Source organism: Patagioenas fasciata, chromosome 1, assembly GCF_037038585.1.
Source record: "Patagioenas fasciata isolate bPatFas1 chromosome 1, bPatFas1.hap1, whole genome shotgun sequence".
NCBI lineage: Eukaryota > Metazoa > Chordata > Aves > Columbiformes > Columbidae > Patagioenas > Patagioenas fasciata.
The window spans coordinates 29089437-29103311 of record NC_092520.1 but is presented as its reverse complement, the minus strand read 5'-3'; the positions used below and the strand labels follow the sequence as shown (position 1 = coordinate 29103311).

General features: G+C 42.1%; 1 protein-coding gene across 1 annotated transcript in view; it reads left to right on the top strand.

Moving 5' to 3' along the window:
• LHFPL6 (LHFPL tetraspan subfamily member 6) overlaps positions 1-1427 on the top strand; it is a 145509-nt gene extending 144082 nt beyond the window's left edge. Inside the window, exon 4 of the mRNA XM_065829267.2 lies at positions 351-1427. Coding sequence (XP_065685339.1) covers positions 351-469 — 119 coding nt within the window. The 3' untranslated portion in view covers positions 470-1427. The remainder of the gene's footprint in view (positions 1-350) is intronic.
• The last annotated feature ends 12448 nt before the right edge of the window (positions 1428-13875 follow it).

Genomic DNA, 13875 nt, shown 5'->3' with positions numbered 1-13875 from the left:
GTCGGGCAGGTGCAGGGTCGCCTGCCCCATGGCTGGCTTGCTCATGGTGCCAGCAGCCTCTGCTTCGGCTCCTACGTGCTGTTTCCCCCTGTTTGGAAACCAGCAACCAGCCAAGCAAGTGAGCTCGGAGCCCTGCCTGCTGAATCACTATAGAAAATTAAAGGGAGCCATTTAAACAGCTTGGCTTCTCTAATTGCTGGAATTACGCCCCATGTTCCCTGTCTGAGGTGGACGTACATGTGCACAGAAACCTAGAGAAGTGCTTTTTCCTCAGTGGGCAGAAAGGAGGGTGGCAACAGTGCTTCCTTCCCCTGCTGACGCTTTGTCTTATCGCTCTGTTTCCCTTACAGGGACCTGCCACATCGGCTGGGCGTACTACTGCACGGGCGGGGGCGCGGCGGCGGCCATGCTGGTGTGCACCTGGCTGGCCTGCTTCTCGGGCAAGAAGCAGAAGCAGTACCCCTACTGAGCCGGCCCCAGGGTGTGGGTGCTGCCAGACACCCCAGGGGCTTGCCAGCATCTTCTGGATAACAACGATGGACAAGAAATTTTCAAGTGCTTTGTCTCTGGAGTGGGCATGGGGAGGGACAGCGGGTGGCCCCAGGGAGGGCAGCCAGGCTGGGCTGGACAAGGACAGGCTTTCTCACCCAAGCCCGCCCATGGTCTGCTCCACAAAAACGTAAGCAAGGAAATCTCACCTGTGGCAAGTGGTGAAATTCTACATGCACCAATTAACTGGGAGGTTGGTGAGGCAATGGCAGCGCTGGGGGCTGGGGTGGCACCCAGTGTCCCCTCGGTGCAGCACTCCCAAAAGCACACACGCACACACAGATGTTGACCATGGCACAAAACTAATAGAGAGGAAACTTTTTTCCCATGCAATTCTTCTTTCTTTTTTTTTTCTTTTTTTTTTCCTACTTCTCTCTGGTGGTTTAAAATTCAGTGTTGCAACACTTTTTAATCTATACATTAAACTTAATAAAAGGACCAATAAGCCACTTTATCAGTATTTTGTATGTTCTCTACACATTTTTCTTCCCCAAACATTTAGCCACTGCTTATTCAGCCCTATATAACTTTTATTAAGCCTCTGTGTTTTCAGCGTTATTACAAAAATGCAACATAATTACTTGGCATATGTAGCCTTTCCCTATAGTACTTTTATGAAGTGCAGTAAATGGGCATTTTTCTGTCCATTGGAAATTCCACTCACAGTACTGTAGAGCTCTGTTGGTTATGTACAACTAACAGGAAACTTCTTCCAGACATAGATTTTTGTTGCTGTTATGTTTAGCTCATTGATGTTGTATTGTGCTGTACCATGTTTATTATTTCAATATTCATTTTTGTAAAAAATATATATAATATGTGCTATTTTATGTTTGTATTTGAAAAATATCTGTAAATAAATTTTTCCTTGATCAATACTTTCAATGGCTGGTTGTGGCACTGGATGAAAAAGTTCCTTTTGCAGATCCCGTTGGAAAAATCCTCAGAAATACTAATGACTTCTATAACCATGCTGTATCCTTTTTCCCCGTAAAAGACATACATTTAGGGTTCAGTTCCATTGTCTGAGGACAGACATCCCTTCCCATTTGAGGCATTCTAATATATCCCACATTTTTGCCTGATGCTGTCAGGTGTCCTGCAGAACTTCAGGGAGACCTTCCCCATTCTGGTCTGGCTGCTGTGGACTCGGCATCTCACACAGCGCTGCACATCCCTGTTTAGGTGACAGAAATAAGCCCTTAATAAGTCCTTAATAGCATCAACAATGATCACCACACACTATACCCTGCACAAGGCACTGTCACTGGGCACACAAAACTCAAAAACAATCTTTTATTTTCTTTGAAAAAAGCAATGGGAACTTAGAACATGGGATCTTGTAAAGGGTTTTCAGTCATTACATTAACCAATGTTATTCTCTTTCAAATTTGTTTTTCTGCTTTTGTTTTCCCAGTATGATATTTCTGTCATGTATTTCTAAGTTACTGTCTATGTTCTAGTTGCAGTTCTGCTCGTTACTAACACTTATAGCTGTTGCAATTCTGAAATTGTGCAGTTGCTTTGTACATTACATCAGGCAGCTTTTTGGAGGTACATGGAAACAGCAATGTCAATTTGCAGGGATCAGTCCCGATATCAATGAACTGACATTTGTTGCGTTTCATTATAGGCTAAGCACTATTTAATCACTTTATGGTGGTGTGCAGTGAAAACAAAACTGTAGTTTACCCTTCCCAGATTAGCCCATAATAGCCCTATCACACCCGATTGCAATTCTGCAGAGACTCACACCACCCGTGATGTGGGGATTTTCCTCATCGCACGCTCTTCCAGTGCTACCAGCAGCAGCAGTACGTGGAGCTCTTCCCTCCTGCTTCCAGGTTTCAGGGCTCGTCCCTTCTCGTGAGCGCTGAGGACCATACACAAACCTGCTGCGGGAGGTCAGTGGCATGCCATGTACCCTCACAGTAAGTAGGAATATGCCTGTGAGGGTTGTGGATTGCTGCTTTACTAAAAATGAAGGAGACATTAACTTAACTTACGCCGTGGTTCCCCTGGATCCAGTAAGATCTTTGGCAGGTATCTCAATAGAAAAATGCTGCCTTTCTATAGTATGCTACTGTGGAAACATGCCTTTCCTTCCACTGAAACTGCAGTTTGCTGCACAGAGTTTCAGTTACTTGGCTATACAAAAATAATTGTTATTATTCTAAATTTGACCCACTCTAGATGATATCGTGGCCCATGCATCATGAAGAACATTTTTAGTTTTTTTAGATCTTCCTTTTCTCAGGTTCAGACTTGATTTATCATGACAAACTGGAACTGCACAATTACTTCATGAAGAAAATTATTTTTTGTTACAATGCAATACAATTACAGCATTACCGACTTTCTCTGAATTTGTATACAATCTCCTTTTTTAAATTTGGAATTGAATAAAATGTCATTTCTTAATGATCAAGTCAATGATATACGCTGAACCTGCTTTGTAACTGTTTATCATGTAGCCTTCAGCTGCTGTGATATGAATAAACCAATCACAGTTTAATTAGGTTTGTCCATATTTGCGCATTTTAGTTCTGATATCCATTTTGCACTAGAATACAAATACCATTTATTATCATGGTTGTCAAGCCTCATAGCTACAAACTCTATTAACTTTGAACTGGGCAAAATACTGCTCTCAATTTCACAGTCTGAAGTGTCAATGAAATATTTACAATATTTGCTATGTTTAATTTTCCATTTATTTATTCTTGAAGATGAGAAGTTTGGCTTTACATTTGTCAAAACAAAAGACGTAAATTTGCACAGGTTCCTAGATCACTGAATTATGTCCCTGCCACTGCTGGCAATTGTATCACATAATCCTGTTCATAAATTTATTAACCTCTATTTTAAAACTAATGAAGCAGTTTTCCCCCTACAACTACATTGGAAACTCTTTGGGTGATTAGATACTTCTTAACTCCAGATCACCTTGTATTCAGGAGATCACTGTCAACACAGTTAACTTCCAACAAACACTCTGGGAGCAGCAAGTTTCATCCATCACTCCTAACTAATATGAGAGCTATTAATATATAGAAACAAATCATATGGTCACACACTACTGTTCATTTTCAGAAGCTATTTGAGGAACCGCAGGATAATTCAGATGGGAAGAAACCTCAGAAGGTCTGCAGTCCAGCCTCCTGTCCAAGGTAAGGTCAGTCATGAGGTCATAACAGGTTGCTCAGTGTTTTATCTCATCTGGCCTTGAAAACCTCCAAAGATAGAGATGCTCAGCGTCTCTGGGCAGCCTCTGCCACTGCCTGACTGTCCTCATGGGGAAACAGCTTTCCTAACCTGATCACGTTTCAACTAATGACCACTCTCTCTCATCCTCCCACCAAGAATCACCGAGAAGAGCTCATCTCCACCTTCTGTCACCTCCTCATAGGTACTGGGTGGCTGCTATTTGATTCTTGTTCCCCTTTACAAGCCATATTTCCACCAGGCTGAATAAGCCCCAGTCGCTGGCTTCCCTTCACAGAACAAGTGCTCCAGCTCCTGAACAACTTTGTGACTTCATCTAGACCAGCTGCCATTTCTTGATGTATTTCTTGGACCAGGTATCCTGAAACTGGATATAGTATCCACGTGTGTTCTATCAAGTGCTGATTAGAGGAGGACAATCACTTGTTTCCATATTCTGTCAGTGCAGTCCAGGAAGCTGTTGTCCATCATGACTGCCAGGTCATCCTGCTGGTTGCTGTGTCCCTCACTGTCCCCTGGCTTCCAGGTCCTTCCTGCAGAGCTGCTCCGCGACCAGGCAACCTGTGGCCTATGTCAATGTGGGAGCTTCTTCTTTCACGGGTGTAGGACTTGGCATTTGTCTGTGTTGAATTTCATAAGCTTCCTGTAGTCCTATTCCTCCAGCTGGTCTCCTACTCTCTGTATGGCAGCCCTACCCCTCAGTATATTCACTGGTCCTCCCAACTTGGTTTCGTCTATAAACTTGATGAGAGCACATTCCTCCACCCCTTCCTGATCATTAATAAAGCTGTTAACCAGGACAGTTCCCAAGATGGACCTGCACTCCCTACAAGCAATCCAGGTGGGGTCTGACCAGGATCCATGACTCTCTCAGCCTTGTCATCCAACTAGGCTTCTACCCATTTGGTTGCCTACCCATCCAGACCATAATGTCCCCGTCTGGATACAAAAAAACTGTGAAAGTCTGTGACAAAAGCTTTGCTAAAGTCAACGCAAATGACAACCACTGTTCTTCCCTCAATCACAAATCACTTATTCGACCATGGATGGCCACTGGGGGGGTCAGGCACAGTTCATTTTGGATAAATTCCTGTAGACTGCTCCCAGTCACTGAAATGAGGTCATATGGGGATACCAGCAGAAATAAAATGTTGGCATCCTGTTGCCTTTGTGTGCTTAGCTTTTGTTTTGCATGGCTAAATAAGAGAAAAAACAGTCATCAACAAATCTAGAAATATGAAGGGTAAAAAAACCTGAGCTCTGAAGTTGGGAATTTACTTTATATAAAAGTTTGAGTGAAGCAAGTGCAGGTGGAAGAACTTGGTACAATACTTCATTTACATAAGTCTGGTCTTTGGGAATGACTTCAGAAGAACACATTTTGCGTAGGAAATTCTCCCACCCAAACCCAAGAGAGCTGGGGACTTTCTTCATCCATTCAGCATGGTGTGCAGCACCAAGACTCTACTCCTAAGCATTAACGCAGTATTTCCTGAGGGGGTTGTCCTGGTTTTCTTAAAAAATAAGTTTCTCTTTTAGTGAATTTGCCTGTCAGCTAAAGCCTTAATGTTAGCTGCATTTTCCTGGAGAACCAGATCCATGTTTTGGTAAACATAGCAATGGAATGCAAAGTGATTGATAAGCATGGATGGACATCTCGCGAGAGAGGCAACGAGAAAATAGGTGACCAAGAAACTGACCAACTGTGTATAACAGTCCATTCACATGAATACTTCATATAAAAGTGAGAGATCACAAAGATCTTGTCCCTCTTTGCCCTTCTTCATCCCTTTTGCTTATGGTCGACATTAGGAGAGGACCTTGCTAGTCGTCCCTGTGAACTGAGGCCTAGTGACAGATTGAATCCAGCTCCGGTTGGCTGCAGAGTCCAGTCCAGGACTTCTGGTGCCAGCTCTGCAGTTGTTGAGACTTTCAAGATTGGTTTTGTATATTTTGTATTATTTTCTCTATTCTCATTGGTAGCATTAGTAAAACATTTTTAATTTTTCCAACTCTCCTCTCTCTGTCCTTCTTTTCCTCCCGATCGCCTGTCCTTAGTGGGAAGGGGGGCGAAGGAAGGGCAAAAGGGGAAAGGAGGGGGGAGAGGAGGTTAACAATACATCTGCCAGGGTTTTATTGTCACCCCGCAATCGAAACCCTCGACAGGGGTAAATGTAAATTCTGTCATTCGAGCATTAAGTCAGGGAGAAGCTTCAGGGAGAAGCTTCTCTGCATAAATATGAGGTGTATGAAGGCCTTGTCTGGTGTTTGAGAGGGCACTATGCTCCTTCTGTAAAACAAGACTTACATTCAAGACTTAGATTTTAACAGATGACTCAAATTTTCACTACATGCTGTAGAGTTTGCTCCCTCCCCAAAATACAAGTCTTTGGAAAAAAAAAAACCTTTAAAAATGTTTTGAAATGAGAGTTACATAGCTTCTGAGGTGGTTTAACCCCTCTATTTCCCTTTTCTTGATAGAAAATTCAGAAATTAGTTGCAACTGCAATTTATCTGTCATTCTAGAGCTTGAAATAGTCTACAAAAATATGAAATTGAATGACAAGACAGATAATCTGTACATCAACACAAGCATTAATTCTACTCTACATACTTAACCTTTCAGAGAGACAATGGTGAAATTAGATATGTCTTTTTTTAGAAGTTACTTTTTAGTGTAATCCCTTAACCAGGCAGGATTTTAAATATATGCTTTCTAGTAAGTATTGAGTGTTTTTATTATCATTTAAATAATGATGTATCAGAGAAAATAAGGAAAAATTTGAACAGTTCCATTCTCTTAGTAGCAGGAAGGATGGTTATTAGGTTAAACATTAAGTGGTGTTTTTTCATGTTCCTCACAAGAAACAGAATGTTTGTTGAGATTTACATGGATATTTTAGCTGAGTAAAGACAGCCTGATTCCTTTCACAGATGATTTTAAGACCTTTTAGTCTGCTAGGAGTATCTATTAAGAATATCAGTGTGTTAGAGATAGTCTATGTTATGCCAAGCATATTAAATTAAGCCATCACAAGGAAAATAGTAATCTGAAAGGAACATACGGCACAATTTCATTATACATATCTACATCATCAGGGTTCGGCACATTGTTGCCTGCTTTCCTGGCTGCCTAAGAGCAGATAAACTATATGTCACTCTGCTTTAACCATCCTCCATACTGCAGGGATATCTTGTGGCCCTCAAATTTCTCCTCAATGACCACTGTGTGCCATACTGAGCATCATTAAAAGTAACGGCCCAAAGAGTGAGTCTGTGAGTCTGTAATCACTCAGGTATTTTTCCAGACATGTTTCTTATAGGACACGTATGGGAGCCCCTGCTTTAGTTCCCAAGAGAACATATTAGAGACACAGAGCGCTCCCATCCTGCTTCTCCCATTCAGAGTCAGTCCCACCCATGGCAGAGGGCAATGCTCGTGCACGGCTCCTGCAGCATCCCTGGTGTGTGAGACCCTGCGCCAAGCCTCAGCTCCAGGCACAGAGGGTAAAGACAACAGGAGCAGCCAAGGTGCTCCCTGTGTTCCATGTGCTCCAGAAAAACTGCACACAGCCGTGCTCTGCATCTGTTAGTGTCTTCATCCTCGTTTCATTTTCCAGGAGCCATAGGTAACTTTGACTCTCTTTACACCATCCAACAAAACCAATATTTATGTACACTTAATAAATAAATGTTGGGCTCTGTAGACAGATTCATATCACAACACACTCTTTGCTCCAGCTTGTCACCAAAGAACTGAGTGCTTCATCAAGTAACAGACAGCATCTTCCTACACAGGAATCCTGAGTGAGTGGTTTTCTAAAAATTCCTCTGCCCCTCAGCCCAATAATTTTATCCTGTTCTCTAAACATCTGCCAAATGTGACCACTTTTCCAAACCTTGGCCTTTTGAGTATGTGGTAGCTGCTAAAGGGAAAACAAGCAGTTTATGTGAATACTTTGTTTTCTGTTAAGGATTCTAGTTGCTTCAATGGGCTTGGACCAAACTCCATGACACCGATCCAAAAACTAAAGGAGCCAATGGCAAAAAGTCCACAGGCTTAACTCAGACACAGATTCAATAGGCAAAATGCCATATTCTGTATCTGGCTTTGTATTATGTTCTGGTAAATCGTCCATCTTTTTTTTTTCCTGTGGAAAAAATATACATAGGCACATTTTATAAACAAAAAATCCTTATATCTTTCTTAGTTTTGTCATCTGAGACTTAAATAAAACAAGATCCTACAAATGCAAAATCTATGTGGCATGTAATACTGGCAATTAGTATTTATTTAGGGGTTATGTCTTCAAAGACAAGAAACTTTAAAAGAAATAATGTTTTGTATTGACTTTGCAGACAAACAAGCAGCCAGATTTGGATAATAAAGCACCTTTTTTGTGAAGCAAGCCAGCTGTGTGTCCTTATCTTGCCTGTTCCAGAGGAAGAAAATGAAGAGTGGATTAACTAACATAATAAACGTTTCAAAGGACATAAAGTAGAGTCTGTTATGTGATGTAAGGCTGTGGTTCCTAACTGATATTACCAGGCTGAGTAGGTCCAAAGGGACTCTTTCTACTGCCAAATGGAAAGGACAAAGAACAGAAAGTAAAAATGTGGCCATATACTGGGAGGTTTACTGAGGATCCCACTGCAGGGTGGCAGTAGGTGCTCTGCACCTGTCACTCCCTGTGGCTCAGTACCTCTCCATATGAAGCATTTGGGTTATTCTCCTGCATGTTACACTTCCAAAAGTATCAGTAAGATTTCTGTTTGTACAGCACCTAGGACAGATATTTCCCAATCTATCAGTAGGACTCCTGGGTCCTATGCTAAAGAAACTCCTACTCCACAGTAAGAGTAAGAGTTAGTAAAGGACTTATCTTTTACTGAATGGTAGTATCTTTTGGTAGGGAAATAGAGAAAGGAAATCTCAGTTAAAAGGCAAGCTATTATTAGGACAATACATTTGAGATTTTAAAATACTTCTGGCCTCAATCTCAGTGACCATATTAAGAATCACAGTGTGAGATATTTGTTTTCAAGTAGCTGTCAACATATAATTTGTTTTCTACACTTCTGGGATTAATACCTAATTATAGGGCACACAGGAATTAAAAAGACTGAGTACATTACTACACCTACCTCTCTCTCTCTGGCTACAATCAGAACTCCTTGTTCACAGAAACTCTGTCACCCTGCTCCTGGATGTTGTCTTCAGCAGGTCTGAGCACTTACAGCCACCCCGGCAAGTGCCTGACGCTGCATCTGCTCAAAAGCTGCTGTGAGCGGGATTATCTGCTGCCATTCTCCGTGTCAAACTTTCTAGCCTTTTGCGACAACTTGCTGCTGCAGACCATGGCAGTCACTTCTGGGAGGTTTCAAGCTGTTTCTCACTAACTGATCAGAATACCTTGTTTCAGGATAATCCATTAGCAAAAGATGCCACAGTACACCATAGTAAATTAAATGTTTCATTATTAAAGTTGCATCATCCCACTTTTTGGCAGACCTTTCAATGACATTAAGGTAGTAGTACTCATCACTAATATATATATATATGTATATATATATATATATATATATATATATGTATGTCCTGTGGCAACAATACCAGGAGAAGTCTCACCACAGGTGGCAGACCTGTCTTTTGCAAGAGGGAAGAAGTTACCTTTTTAGAAGGCAGCAGCATGTAGAAAATAAAGTCAGACATGCCCAGATGTGCAGTGACATTTCAAAGAGGAAGAACATTAAATGTTTAGATCTATAATTAAATATTAAGCAGTCTTCATTTGTTGTCAATGTGTAAAAGTGCTATTCAACTTGTTCTGAAGAGTTACTCTGGTTGTGTCATGTACTGATGAGTAGTTTCACAGCTCCTCAGTCTGTAGGCCGTTATGCCTGTGCATACTGTCAGCCTCAAGTAATGTGAATTATAGGCCAGCCTTCTGGGCCAGTCTGTCTCTCGAGGGAAATCTGGAAGAGATTTTAGCTAATAGTGTCAGATTACTGAAGCATACCTTCTCAGGAGCTGATTTTATGTGACCTGCAGCCTGCAGTGTAGCTACGCTTAACTCTCAGCTATCAAACGAGCAATCAGAGAGACCCAACAGATGACTAAACAGGAACTGCTGAAAAAAAATAATAGGGGTCTGTAAATAAAATAAACTGAAAACTTTTCTTGAAGCATTATTGATTACACACCTGAATGAAAATAATTGGTAATGAAATTCCCAACACTACATCGGAAGACTCATGTTCACAAGCATAAGATGGTTGCTGCTCATTTTTTCATAGAATCATAGAATAGTTTGGATTGGAAGGCACCTTTTAAGGTCATTTAATCTGACCCACCCACAACAAGCAGGGACATCTTCAACTAGATCAGGTTGCTCAGAGCCCGTCCAGCCTGGCCTTGAATCTCACCAGGGATGGGGCATCACCAACCTCTCTGGGCAACTTGTGCCAGTGTTTTACCACCCTCATTGTAAAAAATATCTCCTTATATCTATTCTAAATCTACCCTCTTTTAGTTTAAAAACATTTGCCCTTGTCCCATCCCAACTGGCCCTATTAAAGTCTGTTCCCATCTTTCTTGTAAGACCTGTTTGAGTACTGAAAGGCCACAACAAGCTCTCCCTGGAGCCTTCTCTTCTCCAGGTTGAACAACCCCAACTCTCTCAGCCTGTCCTTACAGGAGAAGTGTTCTACCCTTCTGATCATTTTTATGGCCCTCCTCTTCACCCTCAAACAGTTCATGTCCTTCTGGTGTTAGGGGCCCCAGATCTGGACACAGCACTCCAGGTCGGGTCTCACCAGTGCAGAGTAGAGGGGCAGAATCACCTCCTTGACCTGCTGGCCATGCTCCTTTTGATGGAGCCCAGGATATGGTTTTCTTTAACTTCTATTCCAGGCAATGTAGTTGTTTTTATCTAGAGCTTATTAGCAATATTGAGGTCTAATTAAATGTTTATTAAGCCTCACACCTCTTCTCCTTTCTTAATTCTCCTTCTACAAGACATTGCTCTTCCTGGTGGGAGCCACTCTATTCACTGGTGAAAATATTCTTACTCCATATGTGGCTATTTCAGTGCTGTATTTTTTAAATAGGCTGGTGCTTTTTGCAGAAGACTCAGCTATCTAGTTCATCTGCAGTTTCCTTTGGGAGCCACAGTAAAGCTCCCATGAATGCAGTACTCAGTGCAGGGTACTTCACTGGCCTTCATAATTAGGAAACATTGCTGCCTGAGCCTCGTTCGAACAGATGATTTCAACAGTCAAGAAGTAAATATACTTAGCAGCAAAGCACGCTGTTCCTTTTTCATTGCTACTGAGACAGCAGGACCATTCAGAGCTGCCTTCAGCACAATTAGAAAATGTTCTGAGCTGCTTGAAGCCATTTCAGTCAATCTGAGCATTTATTTCCTTTCACAGCAATGCAGAGTGAAGGCGCTGACAGTTCTTAAATGCATTTCTCAAGATATAGCAATTCACAACCCAGCTTCTGGGGCAGGTGGTTTTAAGCTGTCTGGTATTTTAGGTAGCACAGGTGTTGCTCCCTCATGCTGACCTTGTAATGATGCTTTAACCAGCTGCAACACCGTGGATGGAGAGAGATCTCAGGACTAGTAATGAAATCTCAGGACTAGTGGTAAATTAAATATCTTTTTCTTCTTTATACTGTGGACTTGAAGAGAGGCCAAGTCCCTGGCATCTGATGACTGAAGACCATTGAACCATGGCATGCAGGAGATGAACAAATAAAAAGAGGTGATTGGGAACTTTTCTGCAAATCTTGGACAGCATTTCTGACAGTGACAGCAGCTAAGCTGCTAAGGCAAAAGACTTGGACCATGGCTGCCACCGTAACTGCCCTGAGTAGCAGCTGATCTCCAGGACACAGCAAAAAGAGGACATCTTCCAAATAAAGAGGTAATGTTTTGCATATTAGCACTACTTTTTTTCTAGTCTACTTACCTTAACACCTATTTACTCCTCACCAATCTCCTTACTAATTCAAATATCTGAATCCATGCCAGTATCTACAGCCACTCATGTTTTCTTAGTGGGTTAAAAAAATAGAAAGAAACACATCTATGTTGTTCAGTATCTTCCATGAAATTAGACTAATTTCTGTAAAAAATATTCCCTAAAATAATGAAGTGAGGGTGAAAAATGTCCTGAAGTTCCTTTTAGTACCTAAGAGCCATGCGTTGTGGAAACTGTTTACTGTCTCCTGAGTAATGGAGTCTGTGATAAGCAATGTGTTTTGTAGGAAAACAATGTCACCTCAAGTGGCTGAAGGATATTGTAATGACTTTCCCACATTGTCAGCATTTAATTGTATCTCTTGGCTTCTATTAGTTACACTGCTGTATCAAAAATTAATAGAAGGGGAACAGAAAATTGCCACAAACATGTTAAACATTCTGTTGCATTTCAAGGATGTGACTGTTGACTTTACCAACATTAAAACTAGAATCTGGTAGAAACCTATGCTTTTTACACAGAGTATGAGAGCTGTCTTTGGTATGATGGGCCCCACTGCATCATTGTTCCTGACGTCTGTTTATTTTCTGGGACCTGACAGAACTTGAAGTTTCTTAAGGAGGGTTTGGATCACAGGCACATCATGGACTCCCTCTTGTGAGCCATGCCTAATAAAAAAAAGTCAAGGAATTCTCAACTGTTGTCTGATCTCAGCTCAGGGCTAAACCTCCAACAATCTCCATAATACTGGGAGACTCCATAGCTTTGTTTGATTTGTGGATCAACTGCCTGTGGAGAAGTGGCATCTAAAAATAGCAGAACATGATGGAGGGGAGCTTTAACAATGGAGGAGCAACCTGAGGGAGGCAAGAGGAAAATTGGACTGCCTTCCGCAGTGTTACTGCTGGTGACAAAGTACCCACTTATTCTTAGCATCCTACAGTTCAGCACAATGACATTTTTGTTCTCAGTGTGAAATGGCTGAACTTAAAGGGAAGCAACCAGATTTCTCACAAGAATATATCTTATACACTCAGCTATGCTAAATTAAAGGCACTAAATGAGCAATACCAAGACATCTCTGACCAGTGACTCATGGCCTTGGGCATGTGCAATATGAGAAGTGAGATAAACTATCCTGGACAAAGCACCATTCAGATATGTATTTCTTACTTGGCATTGCAAGAGGATCAGAGAATGCGAACTGAAAGTGCATCTGTGAGCATGGGCTGATACAACCCACAGTGGTGTCAGGATCTACACACCACTGCAGGCACAGCCAGGGCAGTGAGCACAAATGTGAGATGTGGCATGGCTGGGGCCAGAGGGGCAGGCTGATTTGGGGCAGGTTTTGTTCCCAGGGTAGGCAGGCGTGCCCTGTGGGTGCTGTTCCATGCCTGGTGAGCACAGTGCCAGCCTCTCATGCTTTGAGTAAAGCTTCACTATGGTGTGTGTCATCAGAGCCACCCAGCTCCTGCCCTGCTCCCTTCCAGGGCATGAGACTTCGGTGGGTTTGGTGCACATGGGTGCTGGGGAGTGATGTCCAGCTAACGGATTGCTTTCTGTCTCACTTAGTCCAGCCAGTCCATGCTGAAAGCAGCCCTGCCAGGGCTCTAGAAATGCCTGACACCATTTAACTGAGAACAGAGGACATGCAGCAAGGCAACCTAGTTGCAGTCACTGCTGAGAAGCTCTTAGCATCACTACACTATGGGACTGTGCAAAAGCCACCCTACAATGGAGGCAAAGGAACCTGCTGAATATATGTCTGTGCATAAATATTTTAGAAAACCAGAAATCATAAAGAAAGCTTGAACATCATTCCTGGTGCTCATATCCGCATATACAGTATTTTTCCGTTGGCAAGTCTCAATGAACTTTAAAAAGGCAGTAAATGCTTCTCTGCATTTGAGAAACAAGGAAAAGGAAGTGGACGTTCATATGGTCTTGCTGAAAGCTGGCAGAACCAGGCCTGTGTGTCAGGTTTCCTTCTCAAATCATTACTCTTCCCATGAAGTATCACTGCCTTCTGGTAGGGACTTCATCACCTGCATCTTCCTAGTTTTATGAAGGCACCTTAGCCAACAGCTTCCAAAGTTTTCCTTCTATAAT